The sequence below is a fragment of the Excalfactoria chinensis genome, chromosome 1 (assembly GCF_039878825.1).
Source record: "Excalfactoria chinensis isolate bCotChi1 chromosome 1, bCotChi1.hap2, whole genome shotgun sequence".
Lineage (NCBI taxonomy): Eukaryota > Metazoa > Chordata > Aves > Galliformes > Phasianidae > Excalfactoria > Excalfactoria chinensis.
In genome coordinates, this window is record NC_092825.1 from 164,681,269 (window position 1) to 164,705,327 (window position 24,059).

At 41.5% G+C, this 24,059-nt stretch overlaps 1 protein-coding gene across 1 annotated transcript in view; it reads left to right on the forward strand.

The window, feature by feature from the left end:
- FLT1 (fms related receptor tyrosine kinase 1) overlaps positions 1 to 24,059 on the forward strand; it is a 98,565-nt gene that overhangs the window by 44,676 nt on the left and 29,830 nt on the right. The window contains exons 11-13 of the mRNA XM_072326406.1: positions 6,143 to 6,257; positions 14,817 to 14,925; positions 19,886 to 20,176. Coding sequence (XP_072182507.1) covers positions 6,143 to 6,257; positions 14,817 to 14,925; positions 19,886 to 20,176 — 515 coding nt within the window. The remainder of the gene's footprint in view (positions 1 to 6,142; positions 6,258 to 14,816; positions 14,926 to 19,885; positions 20,177 to 24,059) is intronic.

Sequence of the window (24,059 nt, forward strand, 5' to 3'; positions counted from 1 at the left end):
GGAGAAATGGGAACTCTTGTAGATCCTACAGAGACAAGCACATTATCACGTCGTAGCCAAAGCTGGCAGGGAGCCAGGGCATGTTCTCCCTCCCCCAGAACACACGTTTCACAGCCCATACGTGCTCCTTGTTACTATTTTCCCTCTTTTGTTTCCGGCTTCACTGTGACTCAGTGTTCCCCAGGACGTGTGGCCACGCAAACCCACTGCCACCAGTTGTGCGGCACCGAGCTCTGAGGCACGGGGCAGGCAAGGCTTGTGTCATTCAGATGCTTCTGATAACCTCCAAGTGGGAAACAGTTCCTATATGTCCTTTACAAGTCCAGGAACTCCCAGAGTTCCTGTCTTGAACGTAGTACTGTCATTACTGTGTCTCAAAAGACATGTGTCAGTTCAACTTGGGTTCGTAACAGTGCTGCCCTGCCACTGCAAAGAATCGATTGCTGCCCTATAAAGGTATAGGTGCTGAGAAAACAAAAACAAAAACAAACATTTCTGGTATTAATCACTCTCAAAAATACTTACTGTTGGTTACAGGATGCCTTCTTCTTGCTCCTAGTCCAGATGTAATTGCCAAATACTACCTCAACAAATAGACGTGATGGAGACTGACAGTGTCTTTGCCAAGAGGAATAGTTAGGAAACTGGATGGGATTTTACACTGGGGAAGGACTGTGAAGGTGTAGGAGGGCTTAAGTAGTGGGGAACTGGAATGATAAAATAAGTAATGTTATTTTTCCAACTGAAATGGGGACTGAGGCACTCATGCTGGTATTTGACACCAGCTGAGCACTGGTGAGCATTGTGGCACTGTCTACTGTATGTACAAGAAGATGGGTCTGAGCACAAGCTGGGCTTGGGTCTTTTGTGTAGGACTCTGTCATGCAGAAAGTCACATCTATTATCATCAGACAAGCCCTGTACTCTGGCTCCTGGGCTCTGTTGTAGGAAAAACTACTTTTATTCTGATACCAGTAGTTTCACAGGCAGGACCTCAGTTTGGAGCTAGTTTGTAGTCCCATTCCAGAGAAATATATCAAGATGACATGAAGTACACTCTTACCCTGGAAACTTTTCCCCATCAGTGGTTATAAATATACCACACTATTGTGCTTGGCATGCTGTATGCTAATAGAGGTGAGGGCTCTGAAACTCATTAGGAAAGGGAGCGGGCTGCGGAGCAGAGTGAGGACAGTGTGAAGCTAAGGTTGATAACCATGGCCTTGTCCAGAATAGGCCATGGGAGTTTTCTTATCTCACTTTGGCAGGAGGTGCTGTTAGCTTCCTGTGCGAAATCAGGAGCATATGCTGCTTTCCTCTTGTTGTTTGGCTTCCTCCGCTACACAAGACGGTTCCCAGCACTGTGATTATCTTTGCATCTTCAAACATGGCACACTCTGCTTCCTCAAGACTTGATGTATTCTTGAGCAGCAGGCTGGCTCCCCTCCCCCCGACCACTTCTCCCAGCCCCTCTTGGTGCCAGCACCGCACATCACAGACATTTTTTAAAACCCAGATTGCTTCCGGTTGCATAAACACCCTCTGTCCTCCCAGAGAGGGGCAGACTCCCTAATCTGCATGCACTCTATGGGTCTTTGGGCAGCCCTTGGAGCTCATTCTGCTCCTGGCATTCCCCGCAGACCCCCATTCTTCACACCACCCCCCGGCTCCACTTCGCCTGTGCACACTGGGAATGCACATGCAAGCATGCACACAGGTACATGTCAGAAACCACTTGGGACAGCAGAGCAGTACAGAGAACAGGATTACTTTGATCTGAGCTTACATAATGTTTGTAAGTGTACCTTTGTATGCATGCAGTATTAGCATTTCTTATATACAGTCTCTCTATGTATGTGCAGAGCTATATTCAGCCACAAAGCAGGAATGCGTAGAAGGAAAACAGGTGTAAGAGCTGCTCAGAAACGTGCTGGCAGATATCAGCTTATCAGCCTTTGTGCACACTGTGTGCTTTCTCATTAACCTCATGGTAACCCTGCTGCTAACTTTCCTGAAGATGCAAAGCAATGAAGATTATCCCGACAGCAAACCATGTCAGAAACATGAGGATAACTGGAGTAAGAGCTCCAATGTTTGCTGGGGGTTTCCCTGCAAATAACACCAGGTTTTGCTACAAGCAGGAAGCCCTTGCTGTTTTGTTGAGTCAGTAGTTCGGTGTAACTTATAGTTTCTTTACAAGACATAAAAATGCAAAGCTGATTTGTGTGAGGACACACAGAATGAAAATCAACTGAATTAACTGGATGGCAATTTGATATTTTGATCCCGGACAGAGTGCAGTTTTATCTTTTCCTTCTTGCTTCTCCATTCCAAGTATCTGTACTGAACACAAACATTCAATTTGATGATCACATCTGAGTTCACAGAGCCTTTTCCTTCTTAGTTACAAATGTCTGTTGTTGGGAGATGAAGGCAGGGCTCCTCATTGCTCCCATTTGCCCCAGACCCATCTCTGCCTACTAGTCTCAAGCAGCGCTTCGTATGGCACCACTGAAAACAAGGAGAGGAAGGATGGCAGAGTAATAACCCGAGGAACTCGTGCGGGGGCCTGCAGCCATGCTAGTGCATCTGAGGTTACAGTGAGAGCGTTTGGCAGCTGAGGAGGGAAAGCATCTGTTTCTGCATCCAGAGGAATGAGGCTGAGCCTTGTCCCAGGGTCTGCCTGGCAGCTGTGCTGCAGATGATTTGCAGAGGTGTGCTGAGCCAGCAAAGCATGGGGTGAAGTGGCAGAGCACAGAGCATCTCCTGCTGTGTGCCATGCGCTGCCAGGTAATGTGCTCACAGCTGGGTTCTGACTCCTTTATTAAGCTTGTGGACAACTGCTATTAAATGCATTTGATTTTCTGCTATAATTGCGTTAACATTGCAGTCAGCAGGTAATGTGGTATGTGAAGGCAGTGGAGCTCCTGTATGTGCCTCCAGGGCAAATATTTCACCTAGAGTTTTACATGTGTGTTTTTCTTATTATTGTGATGTTATTGTAACTATGATGGTGGTTTGTATTATGGTATTAATGAGTAATCAGCACCCCATTGTGCTAGGCATTGGCAAAGGCATTACACTGTCCTCATCCCTCAGATTCTGCAACCTAAATACAGACATACAGTCCTTCTCAAGGAAGTATATAGTAATAACTAAGCTTATAGATGCAGAGCTGCAAGAAAATAGATTAGAAATACCTTTTGGAGATACATATGTGGTTTCTGAGCATGCATTACACCTTCTTTCCATTGTTTACTAAAAAGGGAATCAGTGAGGACTTTTATTCTAAAAAAGCACAACTTTTCAATATTATAACAAAGAAACAAATTAATTCTCTGGGGGAACAAACCAATTCCACCTGTTTGAGAGGAATGACATTTTTTAACGGACTTAGTAAAGATCAAAACAGTAGGAAGGAAATGAGATGAATCTACCTGTACAGAGATTGCCCAGTCACAAGCCTGTGCCTTTGATTCTGCCTCTTTGTGTGTTTGTAGTGCTGGCATCCTGAGAGAACTACACAGAGTGGTAGAATCATTTCAGTTGGAAGGGACCTTTAGGGATCATTCAGCCCAGCCCCCCCTGCAATGAACAGGGACAATTACAGTTAGACATCTGACACCTACCATGGCATGGAACTGTTATTGGCCAATATTACCAATACCACCTGTGTTCAAGTCTTGTTATAAAAACAGACTTCTTAAAGTATTAAATGTGCAAAGTAAATGGCAACTACTTTTCTGAGTAAATGTCAAGCTTTTTTTTTTTTTTCTCTTCTGAATACATCAGCTGTCCTAATGTACCTCTCTTCCTTCCACCCTGGCCTCAACAATGTATTAGGAGTTGGCCCTCAAACCAGAGCCTGAAGAAGTGGTTGTGTGGCTCAGGCTTCCTTCCCATGCTATTGCTCCTTGTTGTCTCTCCATGCATGGATGACCACGGCCTGCTCCTGGTTTTTGGCTTTTTTAGCTCACTGAGGCTCTCGATGCATATTAAGGAATTTGGGCACACAATCACATATCTATGCTAACAATTGCAGTGTAAGTTACTTTACATGTCATTTTTCTTTAAGCTGCAGTGTCTTCTTAGATGGTAGTTGATTTGACACAGTGCTGCACAATTAAACACAATATAAAGTCACTGTGTTACTGATACTGTAAACAACACAAAGTTTAACCAAACTGCACAGTTGGCTGAAAGGAAATAAACCTCATTCTTTAGTCAGGATTGCATCAGTTACTGTGATGCAGTCAGCAGCCTTTTGGAACTACTTGCTTATGGGTACTGAACTCGTTGTCTGTCACATAGAGGGAAATCCAGAGAAGCACTGTGTTTGAGAGACCGTGACCCTGACTGACATTTTAACTCTTCTGGTGATGCTGGAGTTGAACAAGCAACATCTGAATGTTGGATGAAAAGCAAAACTCAGTATCCTCAAAGAGTAGGGATGGACAGACTGTAAGAACCATTCCAATTTGCTTATTTCCATGTGTACCGAATTAGGCATCAGGAAACATGTTAGTTTTACCACAACTACACCTGAGTGTTCTGATTATAAGCCAATTCACTGCAAACAGAAAAAAAATAATTTTTATATTTCTAGTCATTAACGTGACTTTGATTCTTTTTTTTTCCTTTTTTTTTTTCTTTTTTTTTTTCTTTTTTTTTTTTTTCAGATAAAATTAGCATTTAATCCTTTGGGTGATTAGATATAATTTTGTTTCTTTTTGTTAACTTGAAAAGTTCTTGTTATTTTTATTGTGTGTTTTGTAATTATTGAATCAGGGTATTTATATCTTGCCATTTTGTAAACTGTGCTGAAGAGTCATAGAATCATAGAATGGCCTGGGTTGAAAAGATCCACAAAGATCATCTAGTTTCAACCCCCCTGTTATATGCAGGGACACCAACCACCAGACCAGGCTGCTCAGAGCCACATGCAGCCTAGGTCTGAGTGCATCCAGGGATGGGGCAGAAAACAAACAGAATTGAGAAAATATATTTTTGGGGGGGAACATGATAAAAACCTACACATAGTTAAATCACAGAATCATCGAATGGCTTAGGTTGGAAGTGACCTTAAGATCATCTATTTCCTACTCCCATGCCATGTGTAGAGCTGCCAGCCACCAGATCAGGTTACGCATGTACCCATCCAACCTGGCCCTGAATGCCTCCAGGGATGGGATATCCACAGCTTCTTTGGGCAGCCTGTACCAATGCCTCACTACCTACTGGGCAAAAAATTCCTTCCTAACATCTAACCTAAATCTCCCCTCTTTTAGTTTACAACCATTTCCCCTTGTCCTGTCACTATCAGACTGTGTAAAATGTTCGTCTACTTCCTGCTTGTAAGCTCCCCTCAAGTACTGGAAGGCCACAATGAGGTCTTGCCAGATCCTTCTCATCTCCAAGCTGAATAGCTCCAAGTCCCTCAACCTTTCTTTATAGGAGAGGTGCTCCAGCTCTCTGATCGTCTTTATGTCCTCCTCTTGGACCCATTTCAACACCTCTGCATCCTTCTTGAGTGGGACACCTCATGCTTGGACACAGTACTCCAGATGGAACCTCACAAGTCCAGAGCAGAGGGAGAATCCCCTCCCTTTTCCTGTTGCCATTCCTCTTTTGATGCAGTCCAGGAAACTGTTGGCCTTTGGGGCTGCAAGAGCATAAGGAATGGATCTTGAAACAGATACGTGTTGTCTTAAGCTTAGGACTGAAAATAACATAAACTCAAGTTTGAAACCAAGCCTAAACCATGATAATGACTGACAAGTTAAGGGCACTGGAGTCCTAATTGTAGGATTCACACAGTCCTATAATGAGTCTTCAATTGTAAATTCTGACCTCCCAGTCCACAGTGGGTGACACATTCACACTGACTCCAAAAATCCAGTGTTCTGGGGGCAGCTGTGGAAATGAAGCCAATGATCTGGCTTTTAGCATCAAGACTTCGTGGAATGTAGTTGTCCTCGCCTGCTGGTCGTAGCACACGCAATTTCCTTAGATGATTTTTGATTTTTGTTCCTAGAAGAACAGTTTTGGTTTATGCAATTTATCGATGAAATCTCTATTTTTTTTTATTTATTTTTTGTTCTTTTCCTTTTTTTTTTTTTTTTTCCTTTTCTTTTTTCTTCAGGCGTGGCTTTTGCTCTCACACTGATGGATCTTTCAACCTGAAAACTGGCAGCAACATAGGAAACAGAATCCACAGCATCATTGAGCGAACAGCCATCATAGAGGGCAAAAACAAGGTATGATTCCTAAGTGCATATGATGTCTCTGTGTTAGCTGAAGCAATACTTTAAATTGTTGTTGAGGTAACAGTGGGAAAGCCAGTATTTTTATCTTACATTTGTAATGTACTATAATATATTATATATACTATTGCACAAATGCAAAAAAAATTCCACATTTGCAAAGACAGAGATTTGTTATCTATCTGCTGAGATGCAGAGATGTACTTTTCCTGCACGCTGTCCTATTAAGGTAAGTAGTGTAACTATATATATATATATTCAGCTTTCTTAGAGCAGGCCTACAGCAGGCCAGCGCACCTCAGGAGGAGTAAGGCAGGGCTCCAGGCCATCTTTGCTTCATTTTGTGCCATTGCACAATTTCCTGTTGTTTTTCCTATGAGAGTAAAACTATTTACTCTCATCTGAAAGTTTATTCACAGATGCGGTCCTGGGTTATTAAATGACCAAGACTTTTCTTTCAATAAAACTTTTAAAGGGACAAATGAATCCAGATTACAGAAGCAAAGTTTAAGAGAGAGAGACTGCATGGTGAGTGTCACCCCATCTGCATTAACTGTGCATTGCTAGCTGTCAAGTCCAGGTCAAGCATAATAAGGCATGAGAAGGGACAGGTACTTCTGAAGGAGGACTGAGGTAATCATGCTTTTGAGGGTCCATGGAGAATTCTCAATCAGCCAAAGCTTTTAAATCAAGATGTTTTCCTGGAGGATACCCTAATCAGCCACACTTTTCTCGGCTAGACACAATGCTGGTTTGATGCAGGTGGGCAACCCTTTCCACAGTGGAACTCAGGAGTTGGTGCACAACACTGTGTCGCCATCACAGCATCTGTGTTCACAGATTGGTTTGGTCTGAGGCAGGAAAAGCAGATGAAATTATAAACCTGAAAGCCTACCCTATTGTAGAACGGTTATTTCCAAGGATACTGAAACACTTCTCATAGTTCTGAGGACACTGGAGATATACGTGTTCTTTCCTTGATGTCATCTTTCAGTCTTTTGCATGTGAAAGTGGATACAATTTGTAATTACTCTCACACCAAGGCCCTTTCACACACCGTGGAATAAACACGGCTTTGAATGCAGACAAGATTCATGCCTGGGACTGAATTTTCTCCTGCTGTTGTATTATTTAGGCAGTACCACAGGTGTTCATGGCACAGTTCCAACGTGTGGGAATGTGCTGGATCCCAGTGGGGCATTTGCTCTATTTAGCTGGCGCCCAGTATATGCTTAAAGATCAAGGCAAAGATGGGAGCAAATGGCTTCCTGGGAGATACTATTGTAGGAAAGCACATGGAAACTGACATATAAGGAGAGATTTGCAGGAGGAAAGGGAAATCATTTGAAGCACAGGAAGACAGCCTATTCCAAAGGGGGAGCAATGAACTCATGAGAACCAGTAATTTTCCAGAAGAGATCTAGGTACGCTTATATGTGGTGCCTACCTGCTTACAAGATCTAACAACCAGACTTCATTCTCCTTGTGTGCTTTGTGTTTTGAAGACAACAGAAGTGGCTGAAATGTCAAACCAGCTTCCAGTCAACGGCAAATAAATTCCTCCATGGAGGAAGATGCTGATAATGGGTCCTTGTGGCAGAACTGCAGATTTTGTTTGACATCTTTGGCAAGCAGTCCCATTTTTTTTTTATATATCTGCCCAGAAGTGAATAAAGAAATGATCTCTGCATGTGTTACGTGGAAAGTTTTTCAGCAAAACACAGCAGTTCTCCTCATTTTTCCTCATTCTGCTTAGTCTGTGTAAGTAAGGCCCATCTTGCATTGCTTTATCCCTTCTGACCCATATGAGGAAAGGGCGGTCAGTGAAATAATCTCTTTTTCCAGGTATTTCAAGTTTTCTTGGTTGCAGTGCTGTTCAGAAGAACATAGCTTGCAGATAATGGCTTCCGCCAGTCTTCTGACTTGCATACTATCCTTGCTCGAAACATGCACATCATCTGCAGTTTTCAAGTACTTAGCTTGAAGTCAGTTCTTTCCACTTCTGAGAACTGCGTTTCAAAGGTTTCTTCATTTCTGCTGCTCTTCCATAGCTTTCCAGGCACAGCTGGACTGCTATTGTAAGTAGAAATGCTCTCTAGGCCTGAGTTCCTGGACAAAATAAGTTGCATGATTTGTGTGCACACAGTTGCTCTAGAGCATCCAAGATTTTTTTTTTTTTCTCTGTGAGGCTCTATAGCTTTCACTCTTTGCAGTCCAAGATTCATTATTGGTCTCCCAGAGCAAACTCAAAGGGACACAGTCCAGACAAAACCCTTCCTGATGGGATGGAATATTGTAAAGCTGTTAATAGCACTGAGTTCATTGAATACAGCATGTCATCACAAATGTCTGGCTCTGATGAAGTGCGACTGCGAGTAGTTCTGCTACTGCAAACAGCTAAGAACAGCTCTCCAGGCACTTCCACATCAATGGAGTCCTGCTATCTAAACAGTGTCTACCCTGCTTCCACATCCGAGCATAGTAAAAAAAGATCTCAAACTCAATGGAAACAACAAAGTAGTAGGAGACAAAGCAGTAGGAAGTCAATGGAGAGACTCAAAAAATGGCACTTTTGGGTTAGCATGAAAGGAGAAATGGGGATGACCACAGGATATTATTATGATCAAAGAGATGAATGAGGATTGCTCAAAAGGTTTCTTTTAGCTCTCAAGGTAGCTGTTTTTGCCTTAGTCAAAGACCTTGTACCAGTTCCTTTGTTTCCTGTATGTAAAACACCCAAGTCCCTCTGAATGTTTGGCCTTTTGTGGTAGTAAGTTGATTGGCTGTTTGTCTAAGGTTATCAAGGTAGCCACAAGTATATTTTTAAAGTCAGAAAAACCTCAAACCCTGTGTCTGCGTGGTTAAAGTAATGCAGAAAGCCTGCCCTGCTTTAGTCCTCTGGTGACAGAGAGAAACCGTGACAACTGTGTTTTAGTAACATTTCCGTTGAAGCCTTTCTAAACAGACATTGAGAAACTCAAGTGGTATAATGGAAAAAGTTTGCAACAGAAGTCATAATACTTCATCATAAAATGACTCTTGATTTGATTCCCCCACCCAAAGTTTTCGTTCTCATTTTGCAGGAGATTATCAGAGACTTCCTACAAAACTGAGCTATTCTTAGACTTGTAAACACATCACAGACACTCTCTTGTCATTCAACTACTAAAAGCCATCACTTCTCAGCTAAAGCTTGCTCCTACCTGTAGCTCAGGGCTAGTACTTATCATTATTGTTCTTAGCATCAGTGGTTTGTAATAATGCCAACCTGTGAATGACCTGCAACAATGAGATACAAAGAGCTCAGGTAACTCTGCAGTATATATGTGCCCCCTGTGTGCAGACACTGGGAAGACCACATATTGGATTATCAAACGCTTTGAAAGGAGGAGGCAGTACTCCTTGCACTGGGAGCTGCAGGAGAGGCTGTACAAAGATCCTAGGGATACAGTGTGTACAGAAGAGAGCCAGAAACGTGTGTTCAAATGAGTTAAAGTAGAAGGTGTTGGTCAAGAAGAAAGGATGAGAGTATCAGCAGAAGGAGATAGTAGATAGGAGGGCAAGTGTGCATGAACAGTACTAATGCATGAAGTTGTGTTTTATCATACATATATGTAGATATATAGCCTTTTTTTCCCACTGCATTAATAGCTTACTGATCCACATTTTTAGTGGTCCAATTCTTTGCGAGTGACAAAGCCACCTGACTTAAGGGAAACTGGAAAGTGACCCTGTAAGCAGTTTCTGTAAGACCAAACCTTGTCTTGCTGTTGCCCACCTTTGGTTTGACTGACAGTGATGGATTGTCCACCCATATGCTGATTGTGGATAGTTTCAGAAGAGTGACTGTCCAACACAGAGGTGGAGAGTCAGTCCCTTTTGGACATGATAAAAAACTGTGGAATGGTATATATTGACTAGTCCATCTCCTCAGCATCTTCTATGCCAAGCCTTAAACCTCTGCCTCTCTCCCATGACCTTGTCTTACAGATGAGACAAAGAAGTTTATACTGTGACTTGTGTCCCTGGGTATACCAGCTGACTGGCCAGCACATCCATGTGGGTTGACCAACTGGCACACAATGAGCTCATTGCAACATCAGTCATTTTGGTCTTCCACATTTACTGGCAGATGGTTTTCATGAAACACTCATGAAGTCTCATGAATTTATCTGTCAGTTTTGGCTGCAACTTGGGCATTGCTGAGGACAAAGAACTTGCATAGAGACAGGCAAACAGTGTGAACTTCCTAGGAAGCCAAAGCATAGTGCTGGGAGCACAGCCTGCCTCCCTTTCAGCACATTGTAACATCTCTTGGGGCCTTCCCGAGTGCTACTAGAATTGCTGTCAACACTTTCAAAAAGAAGACTTCAAGGTGGCAGCTGAGCCAAGCACTTGGTGAGATGAAAACCAGGGGAACTTGGCACCTTCCTCTGCTGAACTGCATCTCCCTGCTGCAACACATCCCCTCCCTTGGTGCACACGGGAGGCAGGAAGCAAAATTTTACTCTATGTAGACCCTTAGAAGGAAGGTAGGAGGTACCAGTGGATCTGAAGCCACCTGTATCATGATTTCCCTATGGGTCAGATGGAAGCACTTATTCTCAGCCTGCCCAAGAGTACAATGTGATGCAGAGGGAAACAGGATCTCTGCTGTTAAACAGCAGCGATTTACCTGTCTGTCTCAAGGGGAAGAAAGTGCTCATCTGTATACATTCATGTCCTGCTATTGTAGATATTTTGGTGTTTATTCTGTGGACATAGTGGTGGTTCTGAAGGTGAAGCATGGTGTCCAGATGTCTTGCATTGAGGCTTCTATCCAACACAAGGCATGCAGATGATATGTCTTTGGCATAAGCAAAAGAAGCCAGCGGTGTACTGCCAATATTTCAATCTGTATCTTCCTAAATATTATCCTCTTATCCAAAGATAAATCCAAGGAGACAAGGAGAGCATATATGTAGGAAATAAACCAAGTCTTTCAACAAATGTGTCTTCTTAAAAGCATAACTAGAAGGGAATCAACAGTGTTTGGCAGACTTACACTAACCTGCTCAATGCTGAAAGTATATTTTGCCTTTTAAATACATGAACATTGAGAGAAGTTAGCAAAACAATCTCTGAATGGAGCATGTATATGCATGTGTCCCCAGAGGCCTTCTAGGAGTTAGGAACAAGTAAGGCTACTTGCTGTTTGCTGAAACTTCTACTGACTCCACTGCCATCAGCTGGAGTGGTAGGAATCCTCTACGTAAAGTACTATGGGAAGAGAGAAATTCAAGCAGGCACACCAAGGGAAAGACCAGACCAATGTGGTCCAACCACAACAATCATCCTCTTGCTTTGCAATGACTTCTGAGGTCTTTTCCTCAATAGTTTCCACCACAAATAGATTTGTAATTTCCTCTTCCATCTCAGGCTTTCTGCTTTATACCTCTTTCATTTTGTTGGCAAATGCAGCAGTGCCGCGTGATTCATTTCCCCAGCCCCTGGCTCTGAACTGAGTCTGTAGCATGGTGCTTCAGCTGAGATGGGTGCAGGAAGAAAGGATCAAAACTTTGGTGTTAAACAGGTCTTGTGGACAGATGAGCAGATTCAGTGTGTTGAGCATGCCTGGGAGGATTTGCTCCTCTCTGATCACGGCAAAGCAGATCAAACTTTCTGTATGTAATGTGCTTGCAAATCCATGGCTTGAAATTCTCTGTTGCAAAGATAGGCAGTACAGAGGTGCAAAAATTTGTATCTTGCTCCTTTTGCAGCAATAGCTGTATAGAGAAACTACGCAGCACAAACTGTCCTAAAAACCATAATTACTTAATAAACAACAGCATGCCAGGCTTAGTTTTGTATACACTGCTTTTCTGGTGGGTTTTGGCTGGCATCCACAATGCAGAACACAGACTGCACCACTGGAGGGCTCACAACCTGGTTAAACAGATGTTATCTTATCCTTGTGACTTATTTATAAACTAAAAGATTTATGCAGAGACATTTTGTCTCTAAAATACTCTGTTGTGTTGCAAAGTCGCTATTGCTTTTGCTAGACACTATGGCTATCTCTGTATTACTCAAGTAAACATGCCATTGGTATGGCGCTAAGGACTGTGTTCAAAACATTTGTCTCCTTTGCTCTCCAAAAAACAGTTGCATGGAAGCTGCCTGCTGGGAGTGAACCTTAGCCTGTTCTAGAGTAGCATTTGGGACAATGCAAGTTGGTCAAAACCAAAATAAGGTTAGGAACAAAGTAGCAGTTTAAATCATTGCATTTCAGTACCTACGAATGTCCTGTAAAGTCTTTTAATATACAAGAAAAGGCATCATCTACAAGCAGTCTAGCCAATACCTATAGTCATGCTGCTTGAGTGTGATTGCAAGTGACATACTGAACACAACAGAAGTAATAATCACATAGTTGTGGAATGGAGCAGCAAAGCTCAGATAAAAGAAATATTTTTTTTCATTAAAATCTAAGACCTGATAATGTCAGGGCAAAATACAGTTTGATGCTACCTTCAAAAAAATCCAAAATATTGAAGTACTTGTGGGAGGAGTAATTGGCTTGCATTTTTCAGTCATGTAAACAGTCTGGTTCTGTTTGTAGTAGGATCAAGACAGGTGCCCTGGAGTCAGAGATGGAAAGTCTTGTTCTCCTTCACTGTTGTTTTGTGTCACAGATCATTGCTACCCAGGAAAAGGGTCTCCAAGGTAGCACAAAGTGACACAGGAAAAGCTGGTTTTGTTGTGGAAAGGCTGGGATGGCAAACACAGCTTTTAGCCACCCACATTAACCATCTGGCAGAGGTTGTGGAACTTCCTTCTCAACACCATTTCTTCAGCATTGATGAAATGGCTGCAATCATCCTGCCTCTGTGCCCTGTGTCCACACTGTACGAGATGATGTTTAAAAATTGGAAGGAATTGAAAGAGAGCAACAAAATACAGACAGGGCTGGACCCATGCTTCATAATTAGGAATTTGAAGAGGCCAGCCTACTGAATTTAACAGAACAGCATGATTTTTTTTAAGGACTATAATTATATGTCTGGTATTACTGAGCCTCTTTCAGAAGACTCAAAAATGTAAATTAGAAAAATTCTAGGTGGAAATGTGATGCTGTTTAGTAGCGGACAAGTAGGTGGCCATTGAGACAGCTTAGTGTAGAGGTGCCATTAATGTCAACAGTTTTGAAGTGGGATAAGGCAGCTTTCTAAAACAAACAACCTAGCCAAAATCAAACAACTTGACTTCACTGTGTTTGCTTGCATAGGAAGAAAAGTGACAGACTCTTTCCACCAAAGAATGTTTGGAGACCAGAAGGTCTACATTATTTAGGGATACAGTAAGGACTTCGGGGATTGCCATGAAGACTCTGAGTAGGAGACACAGAAGCAGGCAAATGCTCAGCCAGACCTGATGTAAAAATGTAGATAACTGATCCTTTACCACTGACTCATCTTGTGCTTGTCTCAGAGCCCCCCCCCCCCCAGTCAGACAGACTTAAAAGAATGTATTAATTGCACAAAAATTATTTTGAATACTTTTAGAAAAGACAAATAATTCCAAACAACAGGGTTCCACGGCCACACAAATTTTTATCACAATCCCAGTTCTTCTCATAACTTTAGCCAGAGTATGTTTTATGGAAGAACTGAAGTGGAAGCAGACAGAAACTTAAGCTGCTGTTGTATCTGAAAGCATGTCCTTCTGCTGAGCCCCCTATGCATGCCCCGTGTCTCAGCTCCAAATCAGACTGACACTTTGGTTGTCTGTGCTTGAATTTCTTCTCTCACTTAGTGCCCAAGACATTAGAGCATGGCTTTCCATCACCCTGAAGGTATAACTCTAATTACTACAATGGTTTTTTCTAAAGGCACTTCGGTTATCATCCCCTGGCCTGACAAGATCTCATCTTCCAAATTATATATATATCACTTCGCGAAAATATGTAGTATGCTGAACCTCTTAAGATGGTGCTAGGATACAGTGAAAAGGATTGCAATGTATTATTACTTAATGTTAGAAATACTAAGTCCAAGAATAGGAGAAGGTCCAAAAGAGAATGAGTGAACTTCTCTTTTCCCATGTCATTTCTCATCTAACACTTACAAGAGAAAACAAAAGAGAAATGAAATGCACTGAGTGATAAACTTTTTTCCCAGTGTTACTGAAGTGCCTGAAGCACTCCCCATCCATTCCCTTTGCAGTCTGGCTGCCCTACAGTGTGGTCACCTCCTTGGGCAAATCATCTTGTGTCACTCTTTGTCTTTTGAGGCTTATTGTCACATTAGCAGCAAGAGACAAATCAATCTGAAAGACATTCAAAGATTTTTGGCTATGACAGCTCTGATAATATAATTGTCTCTCATGGAGCTTGTTTCCTATTATTCTTTCTAAACTTTATATGATGATAACTTAGTTAAATAACTTCAGTGGTGTCTGTCACGTAATGAATGGAAAGACTGAAATAGGGTTGTCACCTTCAGAAAATGAAAAGGGAAGCTTTAACCAAGCTCCTGATCCAATGAAAGCTGAATATCATCTATTTTTTTGCAGACTGCTAGCACTCTTGTTGTAGCTGAAGCCAGATCTTCTGGAATCTACAGCTGCGTGGCATCCAACAAAGTAGGAAAAGCCGAAAGAAACGTCAGCTTTCTTGTAACAGGTATGATCTACTCTACTCCTATGATTATATTTGTGATGGATTTTTCACATACCTAAGTTTGGGTGGTGTTGTAATGTGTGCATTTGTAAACTTACCCCATGCTTATTGGTGTCCCTGGAAAGGATTTGTGACAGCAGCTGGCTTGAATCTGTAAGAAAGGCACCAAACTTGGTAAATGGCTCGTGCCTTCAACAAGTATCCCTGCATGACACAAATTCCTCCTAAATACAGCAACCTGTAATTCCTCTTTTAAAATCACCTAGCCTCTGCAGTCACTCCAGGCCTGCAATGGCACTGCACTTTCACCTGGCAGTAAGTCTTCTGAGACATGGCCTTGGATGTAGCTTTGGTCATGACACTAAGATTCATCATGTTAGCATGTTTCCTTTTTTTCCTCCCATCACTACATAAGCATAGGCAGGTTTAGAAACAAACTGAAATTATTTGACCTCAGGAATCACTGGGAAAAAACCTCACGAATTTAGGAGAATAACTACTGCATGATTTAGCAGCATAATGTTTGCAGATGCCATCAAGAAGGATTTGTTTCTTAGTGAAATATATTCTATTTTGGTTTTGTTTACAAAACAGTAGTAGTTCACAAAAGCACTTAATCTAATGACAGTTCTCAAGATAGGTCATTAAAGTAATGTAATCCATTCAGAAATGTGACAACACCCCCACACTCATTTTGTGAACCAAAAACTTTGTTTCTGAAGTGTTTTGGCTGTAGTAGTACATATCGACCCATAATTGTTCCTAACTTAATGTGCTGTTTGAGCTGTATTTTCACCCTCATGTGAGGGCTGCATAGAATTTTGAGCAGTGGCTGAGAGTCACAGAGATTGTTGCTCACTGAATGTGCAAGATAATGAATATGAGCTTCTCTAGCTCTTGATTATCAGTCTTCAGAATGTCACATGGAAGACCCTGGAATCAAACAAAGCTGCATTTTTATTTGTAATATGCAAATCTGTCTTTCAAAGTTATGCTGACTGTTTCAGATATTTTAGCACTGTGACATGAGAGGGTTAGTTTCCCTTCCTAGATCTCACATTCTCAGATCTTGACCAGGGACTGAAGGAAATCCTCCTCCTCGATATCAGAGCTTGCATGAGAACATGCAGAATATTACAGCTTTCCTTTGAAGGCTCTGGCATTGGCTGGTGTTCAGAAGAGGAGTGCTTTATTATGGCTTGGAAACTCTTAACAGCTTGACTGGTGGCAATCTTTTTGTATAGGGTGGTGATGCTGAAAAGCATTTTTCCTTTGAGTTCCTGGAGCTAAGCAACATAAACTGTGAGACATGGAAAGTCCTGCTCATCTGCTGACGCTCAGTTGTGCTGATTGAAGGCAGCTTATTTAAACAATGCTGCTGTGTTGTTCTTACGAGAATGAAGTTAGACTCATTCTTCTGTGCACATAGCACATCAGTTGATTGTGTGGTGTAATCATAATTCTCTTCTGTCAGGCTGAGACCAAAATGCTTGTGTTTCACTTCAAGGAAACAAATGCGTAATTTCTCCAGGATTCACTGAAATACATAGGGAGAGAATTAAAATCATGATCCCAAATAGTGATGGGTGTGAAAGAAATGGGAAGACACCACAGAGTATTTACTTCTGATGAGTTCAAAACCAACATTTTGGGTTGTGGGTGACAACCTGGGGTTAGTTTATCTTATGTTGTTGGAACTGCTGGCACCATACGAAGCCAGCCTGAACCACACAAAACTGAGTGAAAGAAGGGAAAGTGTCTTAACAGAGAAGGTAGTTCCTTATAGGAGGAGGAGCTGCTGAGGAACAAGCCAGAAAGGATCCCAGAGAGTAGAGAGACACAGGAAGAATCCCACTACTGGGGGGCAATCACACTCAGGCCTTGTCTTCAGGTAGAGGAAAAGCACATACTCCAGTGGAGCAGCTGTGGTGGTGTAAGGAATCTCTTCCCAACAGGTCAAGACTGTTGGGAAGGCAGTGGGAAGGCAGAGACCATCCCAGCAGCCCTAGTTCTGCACTGTCAGCCCCTTCATGGAAAGGTAAATGTGAGAAGTTTAGTGCAAGAAAGTGTAACAGAGGGGACTCAGTAATGACAAGACCTTATTATAAAATTATTGTACATCTCATTATTTCTGGGCTTGCATGTGACTTTCTGGGAGATACGAGGGTGGTATATTTTTCTGCTTTGTGCCTGAGGGTACAGGACATGAAGTCCATGGGCTCTTGGTAGCTTCCCTTTCCTTTTGCTTTTTTCAGATGAAGGGCATTTTTGGGGTGCTGGTAAACTAACCTGTTTCTAATCCCAACCTGTGAGTCTTATATGCAAGTGATATGGAAAGGTGATTTCTAAGCTCTCCTGCTTGTTGATGCTGAAACAATCTGCAAAAACACCTTTATACCAAATTCAGCTGTGGTAGCCCCTTTCCCTCCAGCCTGCCCCTTTCCCTACATTTTGGGCTGTTTTGCTGGCACACAGCAGGCTCATGGGTGTGTTTGCAATTATACAGGGTAAAACAGGAACAGCTCAGCCTTATCTCCCTGGTTTCCCAATGTCACTAAGCGCATTTTATTTTGAGATTCCCGATGGTGCTTGGCAAAGATAAACAAAATCTTCCATCAGGAAACCTGGGAGCTATTTCCACAGGAAGCTTCAAATCACTAAAGTAAATAAAACCCTTTTACATTATTCCCTGCCACGTTATTTAGCTAGCCTGAGTCTGTAACAATTGGTGAGAGGTGTCATATATTAGGGGGCTTGATGCCTTTAAACAAATGATTCTCTTGGAATCCTGTGCATTTACTTCTGTCCTTAGGTTTATTCAGAAAATAGTCTTTCTTCACAGAAGACACATCTAGGAAGTGTTCCAGACCCGACAATGTGGAAGTAGTAGCAACTATATTGTTATGCTGGCACGCTATCCTTTTATGTTGAAAGTAGTTCGTTTGCCTCAGACCCAGGGGATCCGTAATTTCATCTTTAGAGATTCGCTTGACACTTCTTAGCTCTTTCCTGATCACTGGCATATGCAAAAGTCCAAAATTAGCAGCATTCCAAACCAATAACCTTCCTTTCCCAAAACATGTTAGAACAATTTCAGATATGATGTAAGGTACAGCAATTTTGTAGATTAGAACACTTGTGCACAACCAAATTTACATTTTGACTGGATCTAAGTGCTCCTGAACTCAATGGCTTTTAACAAAATCAAGCAGACAATTCACTTCATCTAACTGAAGTGTTAAGGTTGGGTGTCTATCCCATGACAGAGCAGGACCTCTGGAATTTGACTCATCCAAAGATGATGGGGCTGCATTGCCCTCTGGAGGTGCCTGCATCACTCCATGGGCTGTAAGCCTTTGCCCATACACAAAACAACTATACTCAACAGACGCTTCATTTTAATGGCTTACATTAAATACATTTTTTGTTCTGTGGTGAAAGGTTTATTTTACTACTTTCAGTCAACGTATACTTCCGTATAACAAGAGTTCATTTTTTTCCTATGTTTAACACTCAGTACAGAAAAGGGACACAAACACAGTTAAGGGAGCTACTGACAGCAGGCCTCTGTGAATACCAGTGGTGAGCAAATCATGTCTGTTGATCCTGGGAGAGACAAGGTAGCTCAGTTTGTACTGAGGGGATTTAGAGAGTCAGGAGAAGCTTTCTGGTGGATTGGCCAGTCAGTGAAAGAGTATGTGAGATGTTATTCACTGGGGACCTACTCTTCACGCTGTTGCTGTGACATTAGGTCTGAAGTGACACTTGCGTGCATGGAGCTGAATGGAAGCCTGTGTTGAGCTGTTCATACTCTAAGAGACAAGAAAAGAAAGCATAATTCTCCCTTATAAAAGATGAAACCATTCTTACAATTTCGAGGTGATTTCACAGCCAAGTGCTGTAGCAATTAGCAATGAGAAAACAATTGAAAATGGCCAAAGCTTATTTCACTGAAAGGAGAAGGAAATGACTTTATCAGAATATTGGCTACAAATAAACAGGGAGAGATTGCATTCTAGGAGAAAAACTTGGAAATGTTTTCTCTCAGGAACCTGCCTCTACTTTCACTTATGCCTGCAGCACGCCTCTACCTTGCTGTAGGGGTGAAGCCCAGTGGAAAGGGCCTGGAGGTGGCCACCAGGACCACAGGTCCTTTCTCCAAGTGATGTAAATCTTACAAGCAGATGCCCACATGGCTTCACCAAGGATATTTCTTTCAACTATAGGATGAATTGAACTGCCTGTGCTTGGGAAATGCTTGTTGCAGTGATCCTTGGTTTCTCTCATGTAGAGATGTTATTCACCTACATTTAATGCTGAGAAGTCTGAATAGAGTGATCTTTGCCTCAATACTGCCACCAGGCCAGAGAGCACTGATTCTGCTTTTCTGTCATGTGGCCAAAGTGTTTTATGTGCATGGAAATAAATATCTCTGTTCTGAGGGAAACTCAGTCATGTAATCACATATTCCAGATATCTAAGAAATAGACATAAATTATCTAACTACTCATGAATAATGAGAAAACAACATAAGTATGATGAGCTGCAGTATTTTTCTCTCACCCTCTAGAGATTCAACTTCTCTTACACAGTTCACAAGCTGCAGCTGAGACCAGAATTTATCTTTTTTTTCATAGTCCCAGCATGCTGTCTTTAAATAATTCTGCTTTTGGTACCTTGCCCCGGTCTGTCTTGCCTTGTCATAACATTTATACAAACTCAATACTTCCAAGATCGGCTTCGGTTTACACCAGATGATGTCCAACCCATGTGTCTTGTAGCTCTAAGACAAATTATCAAATAGCTGGAGCCTAGCATGAGAAAGGAAAGCTGAGAGACTTCAGCAGGAAGACAACGACATTCATTAGTTCAAAGACTTTCTGATAAAGGGGATGATATGCGCCATGTTAATTTTGGCTCATTCACTTCACATAAACTAAAAAGTGTTCTTGATTTTTGACAGATGTACCAAATGGATTCCACATTAGTTTGGAAAAAGTTCCCATTGAAGGAGAGAATCTGGTATTGTCCTGTTCAGCCAACAAATTCATGTACAAAGACATTTCTTGGATTTTACCGAGGACAGTCACTAATCAAACGAAAGCAAGAAAGGCCCTCAACAAGGAGTACTCCATCACCCTCACTCTGACCATCAAGAACGTTTCCCTGGCACACTCAGGCACCTATACCTGCCGAGCAAGGAACATATTCACGGGGAAAGAAGTGCTTCAAAAGAAAGACGTTTCAATCAGAGGTGAGCACTGCAACAAAAAGGCTGTTTACTCTCGGATCCTCAAATATAAGAGCACAAGGAATGATTGTACAACACAAAGCAATGTAAAACATTAAAGGACTCATTAAACAGTATCAGGTGTCTCATATCATCTTGATTTCTTATTGCTGTTGACACCCTTCAGGCACTGAGGTGGTGCACATTCCCCCATGGGTTGGACATAGGAGGAGTAGCAAACAAAATCTTTGCGTGAGCTTCCAGTTGAGTTCAGACGGGTATTTTCTGCTTTGACAAAGCACGTGGAAGCTGGGGTTTGGAAGATCCCCTGAGCTACTTTTTGCATATTGTTCTTTTTTTCTCTTGCTGACTCCTGCTGAGTGATCAGGAAAACTTTGGATCGATCTTTTCTTCCACTTTGGTATCGGCCTCGTCAAAAGTCAAAGCTGAATAAACTGATTAACTTTAAAAACTGCTGTTTTCAGTCAACAACGGACATTTAATAAGTTAACGTTAATGCGCAGAATGAGCACAACTCAGTTTGCCATTGACTGGACTATATATTTTTTATTTTAATCTGATCTTGATGGACTTATTACCTGCTGAGCAAGTTCTAATGCTTATTTATTTGAAATTATTTTCTACACTAAAGTACATTAATCTTAAAAAGTATCTTCTAAAGGAAGTATGCAGGGAAGAAATAAAAATGTTGATATTATGCACAGCTCTATCATATCATTTATAATAATGATGATTTAAAAACTGACAGACGTGAACTGTGTTTCTCCAAATAAATCCAGGTAGATTTCCAGTTGCTGTGTTGGTCGATTTTTAAAGTCAGTTCTTCACTAATGTAAACAGCTATCGATAAAAGTGTGAGTGTTGTTTCTGGCCTGAAGATACAGGAATTTGTAATGTTATGATTATTTTATTAAAAGAAATATCCCACAAGATTGCAGCCAGCGCAGTGAGAGGATTAATACATTTTTTTAAGTACAGGTCCCAAACTGAAGCCATTAAAAATATTCATTGCTTTTGGTATCTGATGTCAATTGGATTTATTATGGGGATTAAGAACCAGACAGACAAACTGCTGAAGGAGAATTAAGGGCAACCTTAAACTTCCTTGTGAGCATTTCCCTTTATTTTTTTCTTTTCCTTCGTCATGATTTTGCTATGAGATGTTTCTATGTATTATAAATTCTGTATAAGGGAGAAGTTACTATTTTTAATAGATCTGATAAATTTATTTTTTTTACAATACATAGCTTTTATTATTTTTGGTTACATTTATGATTGATCATTTATATAGCATTTACATAAGCCATAACAAAACAGGCCGTAGTGACCAAAATAGCTACAGCAAAGGAACAAAGTGGTTGTGCTTCTAAAATAGAGGTTGACAACATGACAGTTTCTTGTGCTTGGGAACTCACCAGACAATTTCCTCCTTTAGGTATCGAGACTGTGTCCCACGGCTAAACTTGTCTTTCACGTGGGAATTGCTTTTGTCAAGTGTGAAAGGGTAAACAATAGCATTTCCCCATAATGCCAGCTTCATGGAGCCTAAAATGCTTAGAAAACAATTGATAACCTGGAAGTTGTCAGAGTAAAGAAAAGAATAATCATTTATATCTTGAAATGTCACCTATAGCCTGCTTGTATACAGTAGCTCTTTTGTTCATTATTATGTGATGGCTTCCAGAAACAATACCTTCTTGCAAAGGGACCTGGGTCTCTCTTTTTTTTTCCCCCTTAAATATGCCTAAAAAGCAAGTGAAATCATTGGTGATGGCTTAAAAAATAGGGTAAATGCACTCTGGAGCATTTGCAAGTCTTCAGAAGAATTACAATACCGAATCCCCCTTTTTTACAAGGCTATATTGTGGGAAGACATTTGATGGCAAGGTGGGCGGTGATGACAGGACATTCTGAATTTTCCATGGCCTTGGGAGCCAGAGTGTGATGCTTTGTAGCAGCCAGTTGCCAGACAATGTAAGCGTGGGTCAAAAAAAGACGTGCCCATTAGTCTATTCCTCTGTGAAACGGCTGCTAGATGCAATGATGTGCATCACTGCTGAGTGTACGTCCTGCCAGCCTTGGAAAGCCCCACTGTGTGAGGGTGTTGGGAGGTCACTGTGGACCTGCCCATGCTGGGAGGCATGGGGAAACCTCACTGGAAATCAGTTCTTGGCGGCTAGACTGTTGCTTTTGATGTCCTCAGATGATGGGAGAACCTCAGTGGTTTGGGGAGTTTATCTTTTGTTGTGTAATATATTACTTAGGGAGAAAGGTGTGAATTATATTTCCTTTTTTTTTTTTTTTTTTTTTTTCCTAAGTGTTAAAATTAAAGCTTGTATTTATATTTTTGTACTGGTTAATAAAAATAAGTGAAAAACAACATGACTATAACAGAGGGCAAAGATGTACAGAATGGAAAATATATCCCCAAATGAACAAATCTTAATGTATTCCTCCGTTCTGCTCCGGGTCGGCCGCATACTGTGACACCAGTGTCCCCTTCTCCCCTCTGTGACCTCCTGTCACCTCCCTGGACCACACTCTGCCTACAATGAAGTTCCTTGGGGCAACTGAGAGCAGAGTCTGGCCCTTGGCTTCGGGGCGAGCGGAGCAGGGCAGCACAGCACCCATTTGGAACTCTCTCTGCTTGGCTGTGCTGCAAAAGTGAGCAAAGAGAAGGCAGGTGGTTGGCAAACCTGATCCTCAGGTTGACCACGTCCTTAAAAAATCAGCTGATTGCAGAAGAGAAATTATTGGAAATACGTGAATGGTGACTGGAATTAAGTTTTAAGCAAGACAGTTTTTCTTGATGTGGAAACCCAACTTTAGTGTATGGCTATAAACAAATTAAAATAATTACAAATAACCCATAGAATGTGTGATTTGCCTTTGTTCCGTCATCTTATCTGCCTTCACTTCGAATGTCTGGGTTGGCGTGTCCATCATTTATCATTGATTAATGGAAAATGTGGAGCACTTCTCAGTCTGTGGATGTGGATGTGTGTCAAAAGATGCCTTCTCATATACAGATTGTTGTGAAAAAGTGAAAAATGTGCAAAAATCACAGGAGGTGACAGTGAGAAGAGGACTGCCTCCTTGGCTATAGGGCAAATGTTGTTGACCATATTATTTATGTAGGTATTCAGTGAAGAATGTGCTGCACAGATGCTCTCATAGGCATTGCTGGTCATGGAGTGAGAACAGACTGTCTATTATGCTGTCAAGAAATAATAACATTGCCCTTGGGAAATACAGACTTGCAGCTCAGAGAAGCCACAAACTGGCCGTTGCAGGTTCACTATGCTGGGATTAATTTCAAGAGATAAGAGCATAGCAAAGGTAGACTGCAGTAAAAGCATGAAAAAGCTTTTAGTGTTACAGGGCTCATGCTGTGTAAGCCACACTGTGTAAGCCGGTGGTACGTAGGTGCTTTACTTTTCTGGAGAGCTTTCATTCATAGCTGGTAACAATTGTGAAGATGAAACCATCTGATAGACAGTCAATTTTTCATGAAGGACAAAATATAATCTTCCTAACACAGAATGACAGAAATTTAGACAGAATTATACTGGGTGTATTGATATCTACTGCACTCCAAATGAAAATATCTGCAAAGAGTGTTTTTTTTTTTTATTTTATTTTAGTCTATTTCATATTTCACAACGTCTTACCATGTCAGTATCTACTAATCCCAGAAGTGTCCTCAAAAGGAAAGACTGTAAATAATTCAGTTCTTGCAAGTCTGTGGAAATTCAAGGGAATCTGCTGTGCCTCTGCATCGAGAGATGGCTCAGGATCTCCCCTCTCCATCACTGCTTTTAAGAAACCCAAGTATCAGAAGGAATCATTCCTCTATACTATTCCTCTATAAAGCATATAAATGCTG